This window comes from Panthera onca, chromosome E3 (assembly GCF_046562875.1).
Source record: "Panthera onca isolate mPanOnc1 chromosome E3, mPanOnc1 haplotype 2, whole genome shotgun sequence".
NCBI lineage: Eukaryota > Metazoa > Chordata > Mammalia > Carnivora > Felidae > Panthera > Panthera onca.
The window spans coordinates 9273614-9292499 of NC_138354.1; the positions used below are offsets into that span (position 1 = coordinate 9273614).

General features: G+C 55.4%; 1 protein-coding gene across 1 annotated transcript in view; it reads right to left on the bottom strand.

Annotated features, from left to right (window-relative positions):
• The window catches only part of SRRM3 (serine/arginine repetitive matrix 3), a 56295-nt gene that overhangs the window by 24341 nt on the left and 13068 nt on the right, over positions 1-18886 (bottom strand). The window contains 2 exon segments of the mRNA XM_078440112.2: positions 3886-3987; positions 10421-10685. Of these exon segments, the coding sequence (XP_078296238.2) occupies positions 3886-3987; positions 10421-10653 (335 nt within the window). The 5' untranslated portion in view covers positions 10654-10685.

Here is an 18886-nt window from a genome sequence, read left to right on the forward strand (position 1 = left end):
GCTGGGTTGAGAGTGTGGAGACCCTTCAGCAGGAGGCCAGGGCGTCCAGGGCTGCATGGATGGTGGGGAACCACAGAGGGTTTCGGGGGTAAGATAGGCTCCCAACATCAATCGGTTTGCAAGGACAAAGGCGTGTCCTCTCTCAATGTCTCTGGGACCTGACTCCTGTCTGTCATCTGGCTTCCAGATTACCATGCCAGCTGCCCCACGGTTCTCCCCGCCTGTCACCCTTCTGATTCCTCTTTCCAAGAAGAACGTCCCCAAACACCTGTCTGACCACATCACACCTCCCTCAAACCTTCCACCGGCTGCCACCGTCTATGGAATCCAGTCCAGGTACTGCAGCCATATGGTGTCCTGGCGGTCTGTCTCAAGAGACTGTCACTCAAACTGGTAGATTAACTTAAGATCACTGGGAGTGATCCTGCCCCTTTAAGACCCTTTTCCTGAAGGGGAGGTACCATAGGCTCTTACAGTCTATGGAGGGTTAAAATCAGATATCCCTCCTCTCTTCCTCCTGAGAGGTGACATTCTACTGGCTCTGGCATTGTCACCTCCCTCTAAGAGGGCACTGGATTTCTCCATGTCTCAAAATCCAGTCCATGAGGGGGTTGGGGTATTGGGGTCAGGAAGCCAGAGGCATGAGCACAGAGATTGCCGAGTGGTCCCTTTTATAAGTAAAGAAGCAAAGGCCCAGAGAAGTCAAGGACGTGCCCAAGTCACACAGCCGGGGTGTGGTCGAGCTGGGATCCAGGGCCCGGGGGGTTAACTTGGAGGTTGGGACAGGTGACCTGTCTGACACCAGAGCCCACACTCTCCCTCCACTACCCCAGACTCCGAGCCAGGAAGCGAAGATCCACGGTCTGATGCCAGGTCCACAGGAAGGCACACGACCCATCGGTCACCAGCTCTCTGTCACCTCTCTGCCTTGGGCCTCGGGCTCCTCCCAGCCTGCGAGTTGTTATCCAGGCCACCATCAGCCTCCTTAGCTTGCCTCAGTCACCGTTTGGAGTGCTATTTTCACATCGTTTTGGCTCCCTGAGCTAGAAGAAACCTTCCGGCCCCACCCCTTTTCCCATGTAGAGGAGGAAACCCAGGCTTTGGGGAAAATCGGGCGAGCTGCAGTGTTCTAGGTACCAGAGATAGAGCAGTAAACAAAACGGATAAAGATCAGTCTTCTGATAGCATCTTCTAACACGCTAGCTAGCGGAATCCCAGGACCCAGCCTAGTCTACACTCTTCTCTGCCTCCAAAGCAGGAGTGCTCCCTGATCATCCAGTCTTCCAGACACTGCCTCTTCCAAGGGACCCTTCCTGACTGACCACCCCAGCCTGTCGCTCTCTCTTCCTCTACTGAGCACACACAAGGGCTGCGTGGTTCAAGCGGCCCTGGTGTTTCTTGTCAGGGGTTGCTGGTGATTCCTGGTTTCAGGTTTCAGGTTTGTGTTGCCACTCGGGGGGGGGGCAGGGGGCCCCCTTCCCCTCCTCTCCTCCCTGCTCCTAGCACTAGCACGGGGAAGGGTGGGGGGGGGACACCCAGCACAGACCCTCAAGGACATTTCTTCTGATGATGGACACGCTGGTGAATTTCCCAGTGCATCCTGGTTCTTACAGGGGAAGATATGATCAAGACTCCTGGCAAAGACTTGAGAGCACCCCCTGACAGGAAGCATCTCAGCAGGGGAACAGGTGAGATCCCTCCCTCCCCGGGGAGAAGAGGGAAGGCAGAAGGAAAGGCCCAACATCTGGGAGGAGGGCAGGGGCAAAGGGAGACAGAGAGAGCCACCAGGGGAGGCAGGAGGAAACACTGAAGCCAGGGGAAAAGTAGGCTTCCAGAAGGGGAAGCATAGTGGTGGCCCCGACTAGACAGAGGCCAGACCTGCCGAGAAGCATGGGCCACGGGAAGTAGGACTCTGGAGGCCTTGGTGTCAGCAGGTCCCAGGAATTGGGGCGGAAGCCCACCACGGCTGCATGGCCTAAGGAAGTAGGGGCAACACGTGCCTCATGGTCCACAGAAATTCGATTGAAAAAGGAGAGAAAAACGTGGGACAGTGGCCAGAGGAGGAAGCAGAGCTGAGGAAGGACGGGGAATTCAATTAAAAGGAAGGAGCCTGGGAGGCACCTGGGTGGCTCAGTCAGTTAAGTGTCCAACTTTGTTTGGCTCAGGTCATGATCTCGTGGTTTGTGCGTTCGAGGCCCACATCAGGCTCTCTGCTATCAGTATGGAGCCCGCTTCAGATCCTCTCTCCCCTTCTCTCTGCCCCTCCCCTGCTCACGAGCGGGCGGTGAGTGTGCTTGCTCTCTCTCTCTCAAAAATAAATAAACATTAAAATAAAAAAGGAAGGAAGGAAGGAGCCTGGGAGAGGGGAGAAGGGCAGGCTTCTTGCTGGAAGGGCCAGAGAAAGTGGCAGGAGAGTCCACACAGGCCTCTGTCCCTTGCACTGTGTAGAGGAGGGTGATTTTCCAGAAAAGCGCTGGGGTGATTTGAGGGGGCACAAGTGGGAAAGCCAGGACCTCCGAGTCTGGAGGTGGTGCGGGCAGCAGCAGGAGGATCCGGCTCTCAGGAGCTTTAGGAAGGGAAGAGAGGTGCTATCCTGCTCTTGGTGGGGGTAGAGGGCAGGGGGCTGGATGGGCATCACTGAAGGGAGGGCACGGGAGTGGCTGAGGGTGCTGTGAGTTGAGGGCGGCTGCAGAGAGGGAGGTGGTGATTAGCGCCACCTATCGCCTGGCTCCCCCAGATCACCCGTGAGCCCCTCGCAAGCCTCCGCTGCCCTGTGTTTGCTCCTCTCCATACCTGAACCAGAGAAGTGAGGTTTAGGTGGGGTATGGAGGGACTTCCCCACCCCAGGAGCCCCCAGCCATCCAGAAGGACAAAGAAAGGGCTTCCCCGCTGCCCACCCAGGTTGGCTACTCCTGCGATGCTGTTTGTCTTTAAGACAATGGCGACAGGAGGGGCTCCTGAGTGGTTCAGTCGGTTAAGCTTCCGACTTTGGCTCAGATCATGATCTCAAGGCTTGTGAGTTCAAGCCCCGCGTTGGGCTCTGTGCTGACCGCTGGGAGCCTGGAGGCTGCTTCGGATTCTGTGTCTCCCGCTCTCTGCCCCTCCCCCACTTGTGCTCTGTCTCTCTCTCTCTGTCCTCAACAGGAGAATCTCTCAGAACATGCTGCTCTCTTTTTGTTTGGGGTGTAAGCAAAAGTGACAGGGGTTTAGGGGCCTTGGCAAAATGCCTGCTCCTCAAATTAGTCCCCCCCACCCCCAGAAGAAATGCCAGGAGTATTTATCTTGGCTGCTCTATAAGCCTCTGTCCCTCCCAGAGCCAGAACTGGGTGGGGCTCTGAGGCTCAGTGAGGGGAGGGGAAGGCCCATCGAGTGGATTCCATGAAGCCCCCTCAGTGCGCACTGCCTGCCAGGCATGGGGCGCGGTCAGCCATCCAGTGGGGCCGGGACTGGCGCAGGGACGGGCTGCCCTCACACTCCTACAGCAGCCTGCTGCACTCTTGTGTGGCATTCTTGTCCCCAGTTTCTCTAACCCCAGATAAATCTGCCTCCCCATAGCTCCCCTGTTGGATGCCAAGCTCACGGCCCATGGTACACTGGTGTTCCTCCTGTCCTGTGAGGGGCGCAAGATGTGACCCCTGCGGAGCCCTTGCTCTCTTTACCTGATGGTTCTTTGGCCACGCTAGCAATGATATTCGGTGTGTCTGTTCCCACTTTCCGGAACACGTGCTTACTCCGGGGCCCATTTTACAGGTGGTAATAACTGGGGAAGTGGGGCTAGCCTGGGGCCACACTGTCAGCCAGCGGCCACGCTGGGGTCAGAACGTTTTTGAAGTTTCCGGATCACCCTCCCTCCCCCACCCCTACCCCCAAGCAGCGAGCACTCACATGTGGCCCCCAGGCCGGTCCTCCCTGGTCAGCATTCCCTCCTTCTCCATCAGCATCTGCCGGAAAGTCCTGACCTTCTGTCGGGTCTCCTCCTCCGAGTACCTGCAGGGGCACAGGGAGGGTGAGGGCTGCCCTCTTGGCTTTCTTTCCCTCCCCCCGCCCCCCCCCCCCCCGTCCCCCCCATCACAAGTGCACCTTCCAGCTTGCAAAGACCTGTTTGAGGTCACACGACCAAGCAAGGCTCTCAGCCCTGGGGAAGCTCAAGGCTTTTTGCCCCAAACCAGACAATCAACCAACTAAACAAACAAGCAACGACCTGCCAAACAAACAAATGGACCAAAAAAAGGGAACAGTTGTCCCGGGAGGTGGGGGAAGGGGGGGGAGACTGTGGGGAGGAAGCTGTGCCCTTCCTCCTGGTCCCTGCCACTCCCAGGGCAGGTCACCCTCCCACGTCCAGGCCGCAGTCACTCTCTGGAGACATTTTAAGGGCGAAGTGAAGGTCCAGGACTTTTCCGCTTTCCTGATCCTTACAATAGCCTTGGGAAGTCCTCAACTCATCCCAACCTCTGCAAGAGCGAGGCTGCAAGCGGCTTGTCCCAGATCCCAGTACCAGATCCATTGCTTCCCTGTCTGGGGGGGGGAGGTGGGTGAAGTCTGGTTTTTTTTTTTTTTTAATGTTTATTTATTTTTGCAGAGGGAGAGAGAGAGAGAGAGAGAGCAGGGGAGGGGCAGAGAGAAGGGGAGACACAGAATCTGACGCAGGCTCCAGGCTCTGAGCGGTCAGCACAGAGCCCGATGCCGGGCTTGAACCCACAAACTGTGAGATCATGACCTGAGCCGAAGTCGGACACTTAACCGACTGAACCACCCGGGAGCCCCAAGTCTGGTCTTGAATGGAGTCCCCCAACTTCTCTATTCCCTTCCCCCTCCCTCCCTAAGCCTGGGTTCAGGCTAAGGACCAAAGGCCAGAATTATCACCCTTGCTCCCACCCTGGGGTCAGTCATCATCCCCTGTCACTGCACCCCCGTGACAGCCTCTTGGCTCCTCTGGCATTTCCCCCTCCAGCCTGTGTCCATGCTGCCCCGGGGCAGGGTGTGGGGGCCTTCGCTCAGCTCCGTGCCCTGCGCCTGGCACACAGCAGATATCATGTCTGTTGCCGGATGAATCTTGGCCTCCTAATCCCCTCACCCTCCCATCTCTGGGCTGCAGGTCATTGTCCTGGATGGAAAACATGGTGGCAAAATAGGACCGGGGTCCCGTCTTGTCTCTGTCCTTCACTCACCATCCACTCTGTCCTCACAGCAGACCCAGGCCTCTGCATTCAGTTTGTCCATGAAAATGGCACGTTGTTGCCTCTCAGGGACCCCATCTCTGTCCTCCCCTCTCTTCTCCTACCCTCCTTCCCTCCCCTTCTCCAACAAGCATTTGGGATTGGCCCAGCCTTTTTGGAGAGCAATCTGGCAGTTCCTTTCAAAAGCCAGAAGAAATGAGCACATCTTTTGCCTCACAAAATTAACTTCCTGGTTTAGCCAGTGGAAATAATCATGGCTAAGCACAAAGACGTGACTCATGGGATGTTTACCGCAGGACAGATACCCCCGACCAGGTTAGGTTGTGTTTCCATAGCAACCTGTGCCTCCAGGTCCCAGCAGGTAGCTCCTGTGTTAGTTGTTACCTGTTGACTGACTCCTCTGTATCCTGCACTGGCTTGGGGGTTCCTGGGGGCAGAGACCTTTTCTGTCTGGATTGCCATTGTGTCCCAGCATCTGGCACCTTGCCTGCCACATGTGGCCTCCAAATTGCTTTGACAAATGAGTGACTGGTGACGGAGAGGCATCGAACAGTTTGAAGGTTGGATGTTCGTTTTGGACACCTGACTCTGGTGGCTGCGTGGCTAGAGGCAGGGGATCTGGAGGCAGGGAGGCCGGCACTGGCTACTGCAGGGCTTTGTGTGGGAGACCGTGAAGTCAGAGCTGGGCAGTGGGCGTGGGGAGTGGGCGGGAGGGCCCAGGGGAAGAAGTGGACAACAAAGCATCCAGGATGCAGGGTGGCTGGGACCTGGGGACCGCCTGCCGACTGGCTCATGCTCATCAATGTCCACCTCAGTCCCTGTTAGGCTCAGACTCGGGCATTTGGCTGCAGGTGTCTTGGCCTTGTTTGCTGGGCAGTGCAGAGCCCTTGGTCGGCTGGGCTGTCCTGGTGCCCGGGAAGAAGGGGTGGTGGCCCCTTTTCTGAGCAGTGCAGGCACATAGGAACTGCTCCCTTCTCGCCTTCTCCTCAGGGGACCAGCTTGTCATTGGCACCAACATTGAGACAGACAGCAGAGGCCCTTCCACGCTACCCAGACCCTGACTCGTGGATCTCTGGGTGGGAGAGACAGGCCGGCTGTCTCAGGCCATGGGGCCCTGGACCTGGTGGGGCTGGGGAGATGGCCCAAGAGCGAGGCTGGGCCACATCCTCAGTTGAGTGGGATGGGCTTCAGGCCAGGGCCCAAGTCCCCCAGACTCCTGGAGTCTATGGAGCATAGGGGGCCGGGAGGTAGGAGCAGGACTCAGGGTTCGCTAAGACCTGGAGCAGGACACGTGCAGGAATTTAGGGCCCATCCCAGAGCAGGCAGGTCTGAGGCAAGTTGATGAACTTCAGCGCAGGCCATTGGGAGGCCAGGAGTGCTGGATTGAATCGACTTGGAGGCTTAGGGAGGACCCCTCTATGCCCCAGAGCATCTTGCTAGGAGAAGCTGGGGACCCAGGGATGACCGTCTGGTTACTGGGCAGAGAAGTGTCAGGTACAACGGCTGCCTTCAAGTCTCCTGTTCCCTCGCATCTCTTGAGGTCAGCCCTCAGCTGAGGCCACGTTGGACAGTGATTAAGGGAAGAGGTCCGAGAACCAGGCGGTCCTGTGTTTGAGTCCTGGCACCCCCCATTTTCTAGCTCTGTGACCTTGACCTCTACATCTGTGAAAAGGGACAGTAACTTGTCTTTCAAGGCTGTCACAAGGATTAAGGGAAATCATGCTTACAAAGCACTCTGCGCAGTGCATGGCACATAATAGCTGCCCAATAAATAGTAGTAACCAAGGACCCTTTGTCCCAGAGCAGGAGGGACTGAGGGTCTAGCTGTCCCAGGCTCCCTGCCTTTTTCCACCCCACACCCCTGCCAGGTCAGCAGTGTCCCAGGTCGGGAATCACCTCTGGTCCATCTCCCTGTTCTCCCAGAGGCAAAGGCCGAGGTAGGGAGGCTGCTACCCCGTCCTTGTGAAGGTGGCAGTGCCTGCCATGCAGAGGCCCGGCGGCCGTGCCAAAGCAAGACTGGAAGTCGAAGGCTTGGCCAGGGGACTGGGGACAGGGACAGCAATGACACCTGTCTCAGTGCCCCAGCCGCCTGGCTCAGGCAATCTGGCTCCCTTGTCTCGCCTCCACTCTATGGGCCACGAGGGAACGATGTGCCAAATTCGTCGTTGCTTCCTGGACCGCCCTCTGAGGCTGGGGCAGGGTGAGGGGACACTGCATTAATTTTTCTTTTAATGTATTTATTTTGAGAGAGAGAGAGAGAGAGAGAGAGAGAGAGCGCACACAAGCGACGGAGGGCCAGAGAGAAAGAGACAATATCCCAAGCAGGCTCTGCACCATCAGCGCAAAGCCCGATGCGGGGCCTGAACTCCCAAACTGTGAGATGCTGACCTGAGGTGAAATCAAGAGTTAGACGCTTAACCAACTGACTGTGTCACGCAGGTGTCCCAGAATACTGCATTCTAAAAGAGGTCCTCAGAGTTGAAAATGTTTCATTCTGCTTGTCTCCACCCAGACTGGGATGCTCCTACGTAATCACTTCCTGGGTCCCTGGGTCACTAATTTGTTCTTGACTCCAGCTCGGAGAGGGTGGGCGGTCTTCCTCTTCCCATTTGACGGATTTGGAAACAGAACAGGGAGAAGGGAGGCTTCCAAGCTCCAAGCCCCAGAGCATGGCTCTGCCCGCCTCCGGGGCAGAGGAAGGGGCACAGGTTGGGGCTGGGGTGGGAACAGCACATCACACAGGCGGGGGACTCTGTCCCTGGCCCCATGGCGATTGCAGGTTGCGTGAAGGTGATTGCAATGCAGCATCAATCACCAGTGAATTAGCCATCCATCCATCAATATTAAGGAAGGGATTGCTTTTTAATGGGGCCAAAGAATGTGTGTTCCTGTGACTAGTGGGAATATCTGTCAAATGCCTGAGAACCTGGTAAATAGACTCGAATGAACCAGTGTTTGTAGAAATGGATATTAATGACCGGATTTTGTAACAGAGCAAGGGTCCCCAGTGTTTGTGGAGCACCTTCTGGGGACTGGCTGGAGGTGGGAGAGCCCTGTACATCTTTAGCCCACAGGACGTAGAACAACTCCCAGTAGCCATAGCTTGCTCAGTTCTGGATTGTTGGGTTCCAGAGTGGCTGTGCCCTCCACTGACCAGGCTGCCGCTAGGGGTTTGGGGGCTGGGGGGCACTGGTGACTTGAGAGCTAGCTTTACAGGAGACTCCAGACTAAGGACCATCTGGAGTGAGGGCTTGGGTAGGGTAAGGGGTCTGGACTGGAGACCTAGTGGGTGCATCCCAGAGAGGCACCGTCCTTGATGCCAGGGGACCAACACTGAGGTCATGGTCAAATGACCTCTGCCTGACCATCCCCTCTGTGTGAGGCTGCCCTCATCCAGGAAGGACCTTCTTGTGTGCCGTGAGGGTCTGGGGGCTCCTGGAGGAGAGGGAGATTCAGCCAGGGGAGGAGGCTTGGGGAGGGGAGGAGCACCATGAGAGTGGTGCCTTAGGGATTCCCTGGGAGGATGGGGCTCTTCAAGGGGGAGAGAGGGGGCTCAGGAAGGAGGTGGGGCTGTGGGAGGGGGAGGGGACAGTTTCCAAGAATGCAGCGCAGAAGGCTGGCCCTCTTCTGGCCCAGGCGCCCCCCCTGTTCCCTCAACTCGCTCACCTGCCTGCCAACCCTTCACTGCCCAAGTCTCCCCAACTTATTGGGATTTGCAGGTTGAAATAAGGTCCGTGGGCTCTCCTCTTCCCAGCCCTACTTGACCCTGCCCCTGGGGATCTCATTTCCTCTGTCCATATCCACGGCTCATCAAACCTGGTTTCATTGCCAGCTGGAAGCCTCCTTTCCGTCTGCCTTCAGCTGCTTTCCATCCATTTATCCCTCTCGGCAGGGACCCCCCCCCCCACCCCCACCTGGTCCCCAGCTGGAGATGAGCACCAAGTCTCTGTGTCTCAGGGGCCCTGCCTGGCAGCCTCCCTGAGGACCCTGGATCTGGGCCCAGCCTTGGCTCTGCCTGCAGCCAGGGACTGTCTCTGTCTGAGCCTCAGTGTCTTCCTGGGCTCTAGAGTGATGGTGAACCATGTCTTGGCTGCCTCTTGGGGAGCCCAGGAGGACTGGACGGACAAAGGCGAGGCTTAGAAGCACTTCTGTACACAGGCTGTCTGTCCCAGTGTGGCTCCAGGCCCCAGTGCACTGGGCATTTCCAACTTATCAGCTCCCCAACAGTACCAGTCTGATGGGCGGGCCCTGCTCCTCACTTTGACTCCCTCAACAGCCAGCCCAGTAGTTTCAAAATCCTCAGGGTAGATACAAAATGGACACTCAAGACCACCAGCTTTCCTTAGAGCTGCACAAATGGGAATGGCTTTGTTCTGTTTCTTTGCCTCCAGCCCCATGTGTCAGACCTGTCCTGTCTCCACTGGACTTTTGAGGAAAGTCCCTAAAAAGAGCCTTACTGACTGATCGATGCACAAGCCCTGGCGAACTCCTACTCATCCTTCAAGGCCCATTCGAATGTCTCCTCTCAGAATCTCTCCTCTGAGCTCCTGAAGTGCTTGGTCCTCTCCTGTCCTGTCCTTTAACCACGATTCCAATTCGTTTTATGCTGGAGTTGGCTCTAAACATGGTTGTCTCTCTTCTCAGTCGGGGAGGGAGTGAGGGGCAGTCTTTGAGGAAGTGACCCTGATCCAGCTCCAACAGTGTGCAGCACGGTGGCTGGCGCACTTGTGTGTCCCTGTGACTGGGTCTGAACTGGACAGGTAACACTGAAGCTTCTGGGTGTGGCTGCTGGCTGGGGTTCCTCTGCTGAAACCACAGGTAGCCTTGTACTAAAAAAAGCCCATAGTCCCCTCTTGCCTGGCTGCAGCACCCACCTTGGCACAGTCCAGGAAGCTCAATAGAGTTGTTTTGGAGAAGGGGAAACTGAGACCTTGAGTTAGCATAGGTGTTTACATGCTTCTCTCCCCCCCCCCCCCCCCCCCCGGACTGGATGTTTCTGGAAGACATGGACTGTGTGTCTCCTTGGCTTCTGTGAATCTGAGCCTAGTTCAGAGCTTGACGTAGAGCAGGCGGCCAAGACGGTTGATGAATGAATACAAGAAGGCAAGTTCTGGCCTTGCAGGGGCTCCACCTGGACTGGCTCCGAGTGTGGCCCCTCCCAGCCTGACTGCAGTCCGGGCCTCGCCCGGCCCCGCCCCGCCCCGCCCCGCCCCGTGACCCGCCCCGCCCCGTGGCCCGCTCACCCTTGCTCCTCCATCATCTCCTGCAGCTCCATGCACTTGAGCTCCACGCGCCGCTTGCGCTCGTGGTCCAGGATCTCGCGATGCGCGCGCTTTACGAGGCCCGGCTCAGCGGCGCGCAGCTCCTCCTCGGCCCGCGGCCAGGTCCCCGAGGAGGCCCCCGGCTGAGGGAAGCCGTTCGCCGCGTCCGGTGGGGACGGCATGCCGGCCGCCCCGTTGTTCACGGTGGAGGACATGGCGGCTGGCCCCGGAGCCGCTGGCCTCGGCCCTGCGAGACAGACACAGACACCAGGCGGGATGGTCACTTCTCGGCCACCTGCTAAGCTCCTCTCCGCGCGGGTTAATCCTGGAGATTTAAAGGCCCACTCATGGCTCTAATCCGCTCCCCCTCAAGCTGCAGAGGGGGGCGGACGTCAGGTTAGCACCTTCGGGTCACGCCTCAGGGTATGAGGGGAGATTGGACCCCAGGCTTTCCCATCTGTAAAGTGGGTCCATGCAGGTTGGACTAGATGGCCTCTAAGGGCCCTGTGCTTGGAATAGTCCTCTCCAGGGAGGGACGTAGCAACCGCTTAGGGCAACCCTCTCTCCCTTGTACCAGTTCCTGGGCCTGAATTCTAGCCTCTGCTTGCAACTCCCTTGTGGTTGTAGGCAACCACATTGGTCTCTGGGAAAACGTGTTAGGTTGTTGTTGTTTTTTAAGTTTGGTTACTTGCTTGCTTATTTATTTATTTATGTATTTATTTATTTAAGTAATCTCTACACCCATCGTGGGGCTCGAACTCACAGCCCTGAGATCAAGACTCACATGCTCTTCACACAGAGCCAGCCAGGTGCCCCAGGTAAAATTTGTTTGTTTTATTTTTGTTTTTCCCTTCAGCCTCGGTTGAACCCCCCACCTCCTCCCCCCAAACACCCATTGCGTGCCCATGCGGTCACGTGTGTCCCCAGCTCCCAGGGCAGCCCTGCGGAGATAGGAAGATGAAGTCAGCTGCATTCCCACCACAGATGCAGGTTGCAGTTGATCTGGCCAACTTTTCCAAAGCCAGCCTTCCAGCAGTGGGCCAGATCCAGACTGAAGCCCCACAGGTCTGTCCCCTCCTTTGTTCTGGAAACACTGCTTCTGAAGATACAACCAAATTGGCACTGACATTAGCTTTCCAGACAGCCACATCCTCCTGCAGGCTCAGGGCGAGGTGGGCGTCAGCATGTCTCGAAAGGTAAGACTCCACACTAGGCTCAAAGTAGAGTAGGCATACACACACGTGCAAGCACACGCACGCACACACGCGCACACACACACCAAGGACCTATCTTGACAGAGGGGAGGCACCTCCTGAGCTATTTCCATTTCCTTTCTCCTAGGCTCCAGCTAGTTGCTAAGCAACAGGGAGGCCTTCTTCCCAGTGAGTGGGATGGGAGAGAGGGACGGGGTGGAGGGAGGTGGGAAGAAGGGATTGGGCATGTCTGGACGTCCTGGACGGGGCCTTTCCTGCAACACAACCTCCCAACACACATTCCCCTCATGGGCCTCAGAGTGATGGGGTGGGAGGTGTTCAGAGCCACAAAACCTGGAAGGTAGAGAAGGGGACAGAGTGACAGACAGGGATGATGAGGTGGCGATGAGAACATAAGCTCATGTGTCCATCCCCCTAAATCCCAAGTCCCTGGGTTCTAGGCCAGGCTCCTCACTCCTTGCTGTGTGACCCTGAGGATGTCACTGACCCTTTCCGAGCCTCTGGTCCCTACCTGTGCCTGGGAGCATCATCCAGATTTTTCAGGAGAGGAAGGCTTTTGGGACTTTACAGACCAAACCTGTTCTTCTAACCTCTCTCTCCATCCCTAAGCCCTGCCAGCTTCCTGCCTCTGTCCTAGCCCAGCCCTGCACCCCAGCTCCACCAGGGCCTCTCCTGGGGTCACCCACAAGCATCCCACACTCCTCAAGCCCCACACAGAGCTCTGGGGGCCCTGTTCGCCACCTGCCTTGGCCATAGTGCTTGGCCCATGGGTGACCCTTCTGGCTGTTGGTCACCTGTGCCAGGAACACATGTGGAGCTTGGAGACCCCTGCTGCCCCGGCCCATCACAGCTCACCTGTCAGCAAGTTTGGTCCCCCATCCCTTCTTGGTATCACTTCCATTTATCCACTCGCTCCCCTCCTGTTGCCACCAAAATCCGAGCCCCTCACTCTGATCTGCTGCTGCGGCATCCTGCCCGCACCCCCGCCCCCTCATCAGCAACCTGAGAGATCAGTCCAGGAGCAAATCAGACTGTGTCATGCCCTGAGTAACAGCTTCTGGTGGCTTCCGGTCGCTTAAAGTCGTGCCACGGCCTGCCTTCTGGTCTAGCTGTAACCACCCCACGGACACCCTGCCGCACAGATTCCGCATCTCTCTTGCGTCCAGGCTTTTCCATCCAGTGCTCCCTTTCCCTGGGACTCCTTCTCTTCTCCTGACTCCTTTGTGTCCCCAGAGTCACCGCCCATAGGCATCACCACCTTCTCGAAGGCTTCCCTTAAACCCCGTGGCTGGTGCTGTCCTGCCAGAGCCCTTGCCACTCGCTGTTGTTACTGTGGACTCACGGGTCTGGCTCCCTCTGTGCTGGGGACAGTTTGGCTTTCAACTCCTAGTGCCAGCAAAGTGCCTGAGGGAGCGGGCGGTGCCCAGTGCACGTGGATGGAACAAACAGAAGATATCACAACACAGGCGGGACAGAGGACTACCTGGTATAGTCCTTAATATGGGTTGCAAGATCCCTTCGCATTTTGCCTTATGCTGTCCTGCAACTTTATCCCTTGCTACACCTCCTCCTGCAAATAACATCCAGCCCTTCGGCCTTGGTCATCTGTCCCAAGGCATGTGCTCACTCCTTTGTGTCCTATGGTTCCCCTATGCTGGGATTCCATTTCCTCACTTTTCCACCTGGGGGACTTGTGTTCATCCTTCAGGGCCCAGCCCAGATGTCACTGCCTCCGGGAAGCTGTCCCTGCTTCTGAGGAAGGGTGAGTCATTATCTCCTTGTGCTCTAGCTCTGTCCTCACCTCTACAGATAACGGAAGTTCGACTTGTTCTTTGCATCTGACACCCCCTTCTGAACTGTGAGCGCTTTGGGGGGATGGATCCCTCTTTCTGGTTCCCCAGAGCCTACCCGGCACTGGCAGTGGAAGAGGCATGCTGAGGGTATAGGGATAAAGTGCTTAGGCCTCGGGGGAGCCAGGTTCTGAGCGATGCTGCTTTGCACTCTTTCCTTCTGACATGGGCGTGGTGCCCTTGCCTAGAAGTTTGTTTGAGCTCCTTGAAGGCAGGGGAGGGGAAGCTGGGGGGAGCAGTGCTGAGCACACATCTCCAGACCCCGAGCTGTTCTATCCCTAGAATCAGGAGAACGCCCGGCTAAGTAAGATTGCTGGACTGTCCAGGTAATCTTTCAGACGTGTCTCTAAGAAGTAAAAGAGAGAGGTGCATAGGCATGGGGGCAGGGACAGTCTGGATTTTCACTAGGACAGACGGTGGATTCTCCCAGCTTCACCTGGTGAGTTGGAGGCCACTAGACAGGAATCAGAGGCAGGTGATTGGAGGACGACCCCTGAACCCCAAGACGAGGGGCCAGGCCCCTAAGAGTCATTGCACGTGAAACCCGCTTCTTTCCAAGTTGCGGTTGCTGGGCCTGCGGACCAGGGAGTTACTGCGGACACACGGTCTCTCTGAGAGGCATTTGACATTATTTTTTATGGAATCCCTGTGAAATTGCATAAAGAGAGAGAAAGATTGCGATTTATTGGAACTAATATCCTGTTCTGCACCGTTGTAATTGGCGGATAGATTGACCTGTGCTCAAAGGGAGCTGATTAATGGGTTGATGTCACATTAGATGGAGGTATTTAGTGAAGGACCACAGGACAGGGCTCTGTCCTCACCCATGTCTGATCCAGTATGTTCACCACTGACTGGATGGAACATTGATAATCTGATGATCAGATTCATAGAGGACAGCATGTGGGAAAGCTTCTAAATACAGTCAGTTTCTAGAAGGACTCAACAGGCTGGAAAGATGGGAGGAATTGAAGAAGGTTGAGCAGGACAGTGAGAAATCCCTCCCTTGGAAACTGGATCCCGAATTCACTTTCTAAAAATGGGATAGACATAATTTAAAGCAGCGTGTTTGGAAAGGATTTAGGGGTTTTTCAATGGCCACAGACCCAATTTGAGTCAGTATCATAGCGTGGCACCAGAAGTGCGTGTTCTCTTAGGCTACGTCAACAAAAACACAATGTCTAGAAGGGGGAGGTGATAAGAACATACAGGTGGTCAGAATCCCTATCTCGAAATACTTGAAGGGTGGTGGAGGATTTAGGCCAAACCTGGCTGAATCTGTGGGGAAGCTTGTTAAAATGAGGTAGGGCTTCCAGATTTGGCAAATGAAAATACAGGATGCACAGTAAAATTAAACTAGAAATTCATGAATTTCACATTTGGGGCATACTTATACCAAAAAAATTCCTTGTTTATCTGAAATTCAGAAAATTTTTAAGAGGGAATCTTTTTTTTTTTTAATTTTTAAAAAATGTTTACTTACTTATGAGAGAGACAGAGGCAGAATGCGAGTGGGTTAGGGGCAGAGAGAGAGGGAGACACAGAAGCAGAAGCAGGCTCCAGGCTCTGAGTTGTCAGCACAGAGCCCGATGTGGGGCTCGAACTCATGAGCCGTGAGATCATGACCCGAGCCAAAGTCGGACGCTCAACCAACTGAGCCACCCAGGTGCCCCAAGAGGGAATCTTTTTTTTAATGCTTATTTATTTTTGAGAGAGGGAGAGCGAGGGTGAGGGAGGGAGGGAGGGAGGGAGGGAGAGAGAGAGAGAGAGAGAGAGAGGGGGGGGGGGAGAGGGAGAGGGAGAGGGGATCTGAGGCAGGCTCTGTGCTGATAGCAGAGAGCCCGATGTGGGGCTGGAACTCACAAACCATGACATCATAACCTGAGCTGAAATCAAGAGTCGGACACTTAAATGACTGAGCCACCCAGGCACCCCTGAAATTCAAATTTAACTGGGTGTCTTGTATCTTATATGTCTATCCTACCTGGGACCCACCCCAGACCTACTGAATCCAAGTCTCTGGGGCATTGTTAATGTTTGCCCAGTGATTCTGATACACACTATCTCTGGACCGGCAGTTGGGGGCTGGCGTCTAGAACAGCAGTGCTAAATTTTATTAGGCGTCAAAGTCACCCAGAGGGTTTGTTAAAACACAGCTTCAGAGTTTCTGATTCAGTAGGTCTGGGGTGGTGTCTGAGAATTTGCATTTCTAACAAGTTCTCAAGTACCCTTGATGCTGTGAGTGAGTCCTCGATCACAATGAGAAGAGGAAAGACCTAGACAATCTGGGCTGCTCCAGAAGAAAGCCAGGACTCCTGCAGGGAAGTCATCTAGAGCAGACTTCAGCTAAGTCCGAGACAGGATTTTTTTGTTTTTTTTCCTAGCAATCAAACCTTGAAAAAAAACAACAACTAAGCAGTTCATTTCATCCCAGGATAAGTGAATTCAGAAATCACAGGAATGTTCCAACACGAGACAGACATTATACTCACTCAGCAAATACCCACCCAGCATCTACTCTGGGCCTTACGCTATGAAAGTCTGGGAGCTCATGGGCTGGTTTGGGAGACCAGTGGTGTAGTGTGATCAAAGGATTTGAGGAGTTTCTGCAGCTCAACCTGGTTGGTCAGGGATGGCTTCCCAGAAGGGGTGAGGCAGGGCTGGAGACAGGGACACTAAAGCACATGAGGCCTGGACCTCAATTCAAGAAATAAATGGATGCGGGCGACTGGGTGGCTCAGTCAGTTAAGTGTCCTACTCTTGATTTAGGCTCAGGTCATGATCTTATGGTTCATGAGTTCAAGCCCCATGTAGGACTCTGCACTGAGAGTGCAGTGCCTGCTTGAGATTCTTTCTCCCTCTCTCTCTGTACCCCTCCTGAAAATAAATAAACTTAAAAAGAATGAAAGGAAAGGAAAGGAAAGGAAAGGAAAGGAAGGAAGGAAGGAAGAAAGAAAGGAAGGAAGGAAGAAATGAAAGGAAGAAAAGAAAAAAGAAAAGAAAGAAGGAAGGAAGGAAGAAAGAAATGGGTAGATATGGCGGGACCATGACTGGCTGGATGTAGGACAGGGGGAAGTGTCTTGAATGACAGTGGGTCTCTAGCTTGGGAGACCAGATGGATGGTGCAGGCCATTTACTGTGATGGGGAGTGTGGAGGGCAAATGAGGGGTGTGTCGGGAGTGAGGAGCTTGTGGGGGTCAAGCAGGCAGATGTGGGGCCTGAGCCATAACATGTTGGGGTCCTTGGGGACATTCACACTGAGTCCTTTAGAGGTGGAGCAGAAAATGGGAAATGTTTTCTCTGCTGCTGATTGGCTGTGAGACCCCGAGGAAGTCACTCTCCCTCTCTGGACGATGAGGACACTGGACTCAAAGGTCCCGTGGGTCCTTTCTTACTCTAGAAATCTAGGTAATGCTAACTTGTATATATACTGCCAAGCCTTCAGCCCATCCTCTTCCTGCTGATGTAGTCAGTGGTCAGAGCCACACCAGCCACCTCGAGAGCTCAGCCCCGAGGCTGTCCTCAGCACTGGGTCAGGTCCCACGGGCCAGCCACACCCATATGCACATGAAGTCATGGAACTCTAATTTAATGCCGGCGGGCAGGGGAGCATCTCCTCTCTTGCTGGCCAGGAAGTGACTCCAGGGCCAGAGCCCTGACTGAGTCCCTGGGCTTGCCTCCTTCCCTCAACCCAAGCCGGGCTCCGCTGAGGCCTGGCTGAGAACAGGATGGAACACTGTCTGGCTGCTGGTACCTCCAAGTCCAGTTCTGCTGGTAGAGATTAAGTGAAAGTGAAGCAGCCCTTCTGTGCTGTGGGGTCCAGTCTGCTGACGGGGCCGGAGGCCTCTCAGCTAATGAGATCATCACTCACCCCGGGGCTCAGAGGGGTAGGACGCTCAGGTCAGTAGCGACCTGGCCAGGCCTGGGAGAGGCGGCCGCAGGACACATATGCGTCTGAGGGGGAGAGTGGGCCCTGTCCTGGGGAACTCCGGTTTGATGGGGAGACAGGGCGGCTCTTTGGGAACTCATGAGCTGAGTGTCATGTGACTGAAACTCTGTGCCTCAGTTTCCTTGCCTGTAAGATGGAACTAATGATAGTATCCTCCCCAGAGATTTGCTGTAAAGGACTAACCCCTGGGAAACGCTATCACGGTGGGTGCCTAGCGTGCAGTGAATACTGGTGCTTGTTGACTGTCCTCTTTTTGGACACGGTGGGTGTGAGGAATCCCCGGAAATCTGGGTGAAGATGTCTAGGAAGCCTCAGGTCAGGGGGTCTGGCACTTGGGAGCCCGTAACCTGGGCCTGATTTGGGGGTCGTCATTACATCGGGAAGACTGAAACCCCAGAGTGAACCAGGTTGTTAATTGTAGAGGGAGGAGAGGGCAGAGGCCGGCCAGGGCAGGGGATGGGCACCATTCCAGGGGGCTTGCTGGACTGACCCCGACCGCTTTCCCTTCCCTCCCTACAGGCCACTTTTCCCCCTCCCCATCTTCTCAGCCCCCAGCACCGGGGCACCCCAAGGCAGGCCCCCAGGGGCTGCCTTTGCTCCTGGGGTTCAGAAACCTTTCTGGCCCAGAGCACAGCACCCTTCTCCTGGGGGCTCGTTTTCCTGCCCCTGCGCGCCAGAGACCCACCTTCCCAGCGATAGTGCCAGGACTCAGGGCCACCACCCCCTCAAGGTACAGGCCACAGCTTCAAGCAAGCTCTAGATCCATGGCCACGCACAATTTAACCGCCGTCTTGCCAGTAAGGTCCTTCCGCTGTCTCCTGTTGGCTCAGGACAGGGATGGGGGGTAGACAAGAAGACTCTGAATTCAGAGTCAGAAGACTTGAGCCTGAATTCCAGTTCTATCGCTTCTGTCTGGGTGACCAAGGGAAGTCATTAAACCTCCCCAAGCCTCAAGTTTTCTCATCTGTAAACTGAAGACAATACTCCCTATTTGATGACGTGGTAGGATCATTTATTCTTTCAGTGACATGCTTGTTATGAAGACCGATCCTGATTTCCATGCTGGGGGAGCAAAAAGAGAGACCAGAGAGGGCCTGTCTTTGCTGGTGATGCTCAGAGAAGGCTTCACAAAGGCAAGGATGTTTCAACTGGCCCTTTGAAGGGTGAGTCTTGTCCATGTAAGGAAGGGGGAGCACAGGCAGGGCAAAGCACGGGCTGAGGGCAGAGACACGGCAGGGTTCAGGGACCTGGGACTAGGAGGGGCAGGATGGCATGGCCTGCATGATGGGGTGCAGGCGGGGTCTGTGAACACAGGGTGAGCCCCGTGTGTGGAGAGGGCGGTGGGGAGGGACACGCCTCCTGAGTTTCCTGGAGGAAAAAAATTTCTTGGTGGCTATCAGAAACGTGACGGACCTTACCCACAGGAAACCCAGGT